The sequence below is a fragment of the Gymnoscopelus braueri genome (assembly GCF_963280865.1).
Source record: "Gymnoscopelus braueri genome assembly, chromosome: 11".
Taxonomy (NCBI): Eukaryota; Metazoa; Chordata; class Actinopteri; order Myctophiformes; family Myctophidae; genus Gymnoscopelus; species Gymnoscopelus braueri.
In genome coordinates this window covers 19,899,542-19,906,378 of record NC_137613.1, presented here as the reverse complement: position 1 = coordinate 19,906,378, position 6,837 = coordinate 19,899,542, and the positions used below count along the sequence as shown (strand labels likewise).

Here is a 6,837-nt window from a genome sequence, read left to right as displayed (position 1 = left end):
ATGTCTTGGTTGTGACATAAAAGTGAGTGGGTGTGTCATTGTCAAGGGTTATGAGTGCTCTATGTCTTAAACACTTACACATTTCACGACACCTTTGTTTCAAAACAGTATAACATTAAAAAAAAGGCTATACAAGCCAAGTTGATTTATTAAAAAAATGGTTTTGCAGTAAAAATGTGTGGCCTTTATAAATGAGATCCTCAAATGTTTTCATATTAAAATAAGTAATATAGGCACATTTTGGAAGCAGCAGCAGCTCATGTTATAATATTGTTGTATAAAAGTAGATGTTGTTGAAAACCATTTCAAATACATATCTGAAAGAGCAGCAGCGAACAGACCAATGCTAAACACTATGAACATGCCTCGCAGTCACACACACACACACACACACACACACACACACACACACACACACACACACACACACACACACACACACACACACACACACACACACACACACACACACACACACACACACACACACACACACACACACACACCCCTCTATACTGGTGAGGACATCAACATTTTAGGATGTCGCTTTTATGAATGACACCTCTTTTGACAATCCTTTGCCATTTTTAACCCTATAACCTTAAAGCCAAAAATAGCCGATCTACGAGCTTGTCGATCTGCTATTGTCGGTGCAACGACACCTGCACGAAACTGAGCATAAATCAAGCATATCTCCAACCCTAACCCCTAAACCTAATGTCTAAATGCAATATCCTAACCTGCATATTTTCCTAATTGTTAGCCTAATTCCCAAAAATATTTTTAAACCATAAAATCAACCATTTATCAGTCGTGAGGACCAGGAAAATGGTACTCACATGTCTATTTCTCAAATTCTACTATACTTATGGGGACATTGGCCCTCAAAAGCATAGTAAAGCATGCATGCACGCACGCACGCACGCACACACACACACACACACACACACACACACACACACACACACACACACACACACACACACACACACACACACACACACACACACACACACACACACACACACACACACACACACACACACACACACACACACACACACACACACACACACAGTAATTGCACCGCTAAGGGGAAGCAAGTGAAGACAGGAAGGAGAAAAGAAAGAAAGAAAAAGAAAGAAAGAGAGAGAGAGTGTGCAAGAGGGAGAGAGAGGGAGGGGAGGGAGGGAGGGAGGGAGGGAGGGGGAGAGGTGGGCCGGGATTGTTGGGGCCTCCGGATGAAAGAGGGGAGGGGGGGGGGGGGGTATTGTGAATTAAGCGCTCTCTGGCCCTGTGTCCTCGGCACGTGTGCAGGGGCCCCCCGAATAAAAGAATCCCCATCCATCTGGCCTTTGGGGGAGAGGAGGAGGAGGAAGGAGGAGGAGGAAGGAGGAGGAGGAGGAGGGAGCAGGGTTAGGGTGAGGCAGAGAGAAAGGGAGAGAGAGAAAGAAAGAAAGAGCAGGTGAGGGGGGTGAGAGAGAGAGAGAGAAGGAAGTGGACTGGAGAGACACTATATGAGGGAGGTTGAATGAGAGAGAGAGAGAAAGAGGGAGAGTGCTGAAATGGATAAGCCACCGAGTGCAAAGATGGAAGAGGCTTAATAAACAGGGAGAGAGAGAGAGGTAAAAGGCAACAGCATATAAAAGTTAACTCAAAGCTCTCTGTGTGTGTGAGTGGGTTCAGGAAGCCATGGCACTGCATGAGGGCTCATTGAGCATCCAGACCTCAACTTTACACTGTATGCTACATGTCCTTCAGAGACTATTTTCTATACCTTTTCTCTCTCTACCCCCCCCCCCCTCTCCCCTCTCCCCCCTTACCTCGATCCCCCTCCTCGGCATCTTAGCTGTTTCCATGACGACCGAGTTGAGGCTGCAGTAAGAAAAGAGGCGTGCATGTGTGTGCGTGCGTGTGCGTGCGTGCGTGCGTGTGTGTGTGTGTGTGAGTGAGTGGACAGGCAGCAGGTGATGAGACTCATCTTGGGTCCCAAATGGCAGACCATGTGGGTAAATAATTCATCATTGGACTAAAACAAAATAAACATAAAAAAAAACTTCTGAGGACATGTGTTCAAATAGAAAGTGAAAGTGACAAAATAATTGTGCAATGAAATGCAACATAAATTCCTACAATTTAAAAGCCTAAACAGATTCATATTCCCAAAATACAAGTTAGAGGCTTAGCCTATTAACACTAATATAGGATCTTGACTTTTTTTTTAAACATAAAAACTAATTTCGAAATTATATGGGTTTTTGTTTTTAATCATAGGCTATCTGGTAAAATGGAGCTACCAAGTAAAATGTCTTAGTAAAATTTGCCACTACTTCGCTGCCATATTCTACCGTTGAGAGGTTATAGGCCTACACGTTCCCACACATTTCAATTCAAGCATAAACACCCTGATATTAATAATATTAAATAATAATAATAATAATAATAATGTTAAAACCCCATATGGGTTAACCGTTAACCGGAGTCCCTCAGGGCTTAATACTAGTGTATTTCCTGTTTTGGGTTATTGTGGGGAAAGCTTTCGCTGAAAATAGCAGAATTGACAAGCTCACAACCATTGCTCTCAATGCACATCGTGAGCTTGTTGATCTGCTATTTTCTGTGAAAGCCTTCCCCACAATAAGGATGCTGGGGTGTTACCAGTTAAGTGGTTAATAAATAATAATAATAATAATAAATAATTCAAATTATAGATAATTATAATAAGAAATAGCAGATGTGCGGCTATTTTTTGGGGCACGCGGCACCGCCGTACGACGAACCATGGCAGTTGACCGTTGTTTTTATTATAGTACCCTGGGCTGTACCCATACATGGGAAGATATGGGCCGATCCTTCCCGTATGTTGTTGTACAAGTGCAGAACCAGGAAATCCAGACACACTCCACACTCCACAGCCTATGCACCACGGTTTATACAGAAGTAAAACCAACACAAATCTACCCCATTTGTACGTGAAAATTCAACTGTTGGATAACCATGTGCTTAGTTGAAATGACAATAAATGAAGACGCACATCTGAACGTCATCCAACATTACGATTTAAGGTGAGAAACGGAGTATGTATATTGTATAGCGACCTCGACCTAACGGAGCTAAACTGAACGATAATTCATTACCTTTTTGTGCTGATGATTTACTCTAAAAAGTAGGCTAGTAGACTAGATCTAGGATACTCTTCAAGTTTGAAAAGTCATGTATTCACTTGGGTACGTACAGTAGGGCAGGCTATCACATAGATTCTTTGTTGTGTAATTCTAGTTTTCGATTAAATAATAGTTTACAGCGTTATGCACGTTTTCTCGCCCATATCTACATTTTTATACATTGGTTTAATTGGTCTAATTGGTTCCTGTAATGGTTTTATTCATCGAACAAATAAACTAAACTTGTTTCACTTTCTGCAGGCGGTTACTCACACGACTGTGGGCAAAGGCCTTGTGGCGCCATCATGTGGTGAAATCTAGTACCCGCACGGCTCTGACCAACACATACACAGACAGGTTGCCCGTGTTTCTGAAATATGTCTTCATCGCTGTAGTTGGATTCAGGTACACGAGTAAATCATATTAATAATAATAATAATAGCTTGAATTTATAGGCCTATAGCGCCTTTCATGAACCCAAGGACACTTTAAAAAAACAATGAACAACCATTAGTTCAAGTATTGTTATATCAAACATTATTTCCCATTTATCTTAAATAACCTTAATTCTGTTTCATTTTCTCAGTCTGATACGGACTTTGAGTGAGTCTGTGTTTGTATCAAGGGGTGAGTGAGTCAGTTCCAAACAAAACATGTAAAGGGTGGATATATATATATATTTTTAATTGAATTTAAATTGATAGAGATTGTTGTAACCAGATATTAAATCTTATATCTCTGCCCAGGTCCCCCGACTCCCCCCATGGTCTCCCAATGGCCTGGGCCTCCCCTCTGGACCTATCCCTACTTCCTGTTCTTTGTGCTAATAATAAGTAAGATCCTTTTCATGCAACAAAATATCTCTTCATGTCTTCATTTGTATTTACTTGTCTGTTGTCAGATGACTTCACCCATTTTCACCTAATCTTCATTTAATTGGTTCTCACTAATGAGCATTAGTAATGCTCATTATAATATGGTACCATTTTGTCTCAGAGGAGGGCTGTGGACAGTTCAGAAACCGGCCTACCAGTGACATCATCGATGGGGAATCCAAGCTAATAGATACTGCACGATTTCTTTTCCCGGAAAGTTAGCATGCTATAATGGAAGCCATGGTTTTTGATTGAAATATATATTTTTTAATCTTGTTTGAAAAGACAAAAAAACACCTGCCTAATGATGATGTCACTGGTAGGCGGGATTCTGAAGAATCCGAGACAGAGTAGAAAAAAATGGTACCACGAACATTAGTGAGGACCAATTAAATGAAGATAGGTTGAAAATGGGTGAAGTCGTCCTTTAACTTTAGGACCAGTGCACTAGTCATGAAATATATATATATTTTTAACCGTTTTATTTAATTACACACATATTTAATAAAATAAAGCATTGAATGGAATGTGACGGTTCCTTGACAGTCTAATTATTTGTGTTACAGTGGTCACGGGTGGAGCACTGGCAGCACTGTGTCTGTGTCTGTTCAAACGGAGAAGAGACAGAATGCTACTTTTGGTCCCACTTTTGAAAGAGGACCACCTGGACACGATCTCACGTGTCATCGAGGTTAAAAGGCACACTACAACTCCAACTGATCCAGAATGCCACGGCGGCACGCCTGCTCTGCCACCTCCCTACATTTCCATAGGCCCCCCCTTTCCCCCCCCAGAGCACGTTGTTGTAAGTGACTCTGAATCAGAGCAGAGCGTCTGTTAAATGCCTAAATTATATTAGTAAATTGAGCAATAAGGAAGGCTGGTAGCTGATTGGATAGTGTGTAGGGTTGGGATCCTTTAGGATTGTAAAGATTCGGATTCCTTAACGATTCCCTCTTAATGGTCTGATTCCTTAACAGTTCCCTTTTACAATTCCTATGTATTCCTATATATACCTCACTGGTTCTTCAAGTGAGTAACTGGGTTACTTGAGGGGGTTCCCCTTTCGATGAATTGAGTACAAAAGGAGTACAAAGGACCCCAATGGAAACAAGCCATAGTGCCATTCTTGGGTTTAAAATCCTCTTAACAGACCATGTATTGAACTGTACTTCCCTGTGCTTGTCTTTGCAAACTTTTAATAAAGTATTCAATCAATCAATCAAAGGTCTCTAACTCTGTGAGTGTACAAACGGGGTCCATTTGGTTCCATTTGTACACTCTCAAGAGTTATGGTCCTTGAAATTAAAACGTTTGAGAATCCCTGGTATTGTAATTGCAGCTCCTCTGACAGTGTGATAAAACCGGTTCTGGAAACGGTTCCAAATGTGGAACAACCCTAATAGTGTGTCAGGTCCAACTACAATATATCCTCACATGATCACATCTTCTAACCAGAGACCTATAGGGTTCCTCTTCCCTGCCCTCAGCTTCCTCTCACTCTCTTGTTTTTTGCATGTTTTACTGCATACAAATGATGTTTGTATTTTTATTTATCCAACACAAAACAATATTTCTATTGTCAGCTGTACACGTGTTACTGTTCTGAAGGCACTGATCATTTTTGAGTGATTACAATGAACACTGCGTTGTTTGTAAAGTGAATTTATTTAAGTAAACCTTCAATTTATTTAAATACTGAATTATTCTGTCCCGGTCTTCATTATTCATTATGGTTTTTATAAACTGATGTGCCTTTATAGCTGAACTCTTCAATGTGGCCTCACATTTGTAACGTGTTAATGTAGCATTCATTCCTTCATTCCTTGAAACCACTTTGTGTGACTGATTTGGTGCAAGCGCTTTAAACCTCATTAACCCTGCCGTCTGTATTTTGGCAACGCCATTTTCAAACAATGGCTAAAATGGTAGATCTACAAGCTCACACATGTCGCATCACTTAAATATATAGGGCTTAACAGTAGGACAACAGATAAGGGACAACCTTTGATATTTACATTCTAGTCTATTTCTAAACAATATCAGTTTCTTTTTTTTTTGTAAATACACTTTAGTTTTTTTTTAAAGAAAAATCAGTAACAAATATGTCATGAAATAATGTTCCGAAAACAACAGCCCTCTTCCCTCCCCCCCACCCCTCAGTTTATTTTTTCATATAATTATATGGAAATTACATAACCCTATATAGTTAACCCATTAAGACCTGGAACGCATCTGTGTCACTTTAGATTTATTTGGCTATTCTAAAATAGCAGATCTACAAGCTCATAGCGCGGCACCGAGTGCCGCGCTATGAGCTTGTAGATCTGCTATTTTAGAAAAATCTTGAAAAAAAAATGTTTCAGATTTTTTTTCAAAAAACTGTTAGGATTTAGAAAACATTTTAAAGAATCCCCTCAGGTAGCGGAGTTCCTCAGGGCTCTATACTAGTGTCTTTTCTATGTTCTGTTATTGCGGGGAAAAGCTTTCCCCACAATACGGATGCTGGGGTTTAAGTGGTTAAAAGGAGAAGTGTTGAGAAGGTGACTGACTGTACAGGCAGCAGAATGGAACAGCATAGTGATGACATCATCAGTATAGCTCCTATAGATGTACTCTGTATTTTGTCCAACATTTAAAACGATCGGCCTTTAAGTGGTTAACAAATACATTTGTCTTGTTAAATTCATTGGCCAATGGCCATGCTTCACACAGAGAGGGAGAGAGAGAGAGAGAGAGAGAGAGAGAGAGACCCCCTCACCCAATCCACTTCCTATTAACCACTGTTTCTCAACGTA

General features: G+C 40.5%; 1 protein-coding gene across 1 annotated transcript; it reads left to right on the top strand.

Annotated features, from left to right (window-relative positions):
* Nucleotides 1–2,915: 2,915 nt before the first annotated feature.
* LOC308095774 (uncharacterized protein) lies at nt 2,916–5,742 on the top strand. The gene is made up of 5 exons (XM_080442820.1): nt 2,916–3,065; nt 3,426–3,569; nt 3,751–3,791; nt 3,911–3,997; nt 4,606–5,742. The coding sequence occupies exons 1-5, from the start codon at nt 2,998–3,000 to the stop codon at nt 4,878–4,880; spliced, it is 615 nt and encodes a 204-aa protein (XP_080298946.1). The 5' UTR covers nt 2,916–2,997; the 3' UTR covers nt 4,881–5,742.
* Nucleotides 5,743–6,837: the final 1,095 nt, after the last annotated feature.

Bases quoted from the DNA above. Each gene is read 5' to 3' on its own strand.
- LOC308095774 (XM_080442820.1), top strand. From the start codon at position 2,998: ATGTGCTTAGTTGAAATGACAATAAATGAAGACGCACATCTGAACGTC. The intron at 3,570-3,750 runs GTACACGAGTAA...TCATTTTCTCAG, and splicing joins ATCGCTGTAGTTGGATTCAG to TCTGATACGGACTTTGAGTG. The intron at 3,998-4,605 runs GTAAGATCCTTT...TTTGTGTTACAG, and splicing joins GTTCTTTGTGCTAATAATAA to TGGTCACGGGTGGAGCACTG.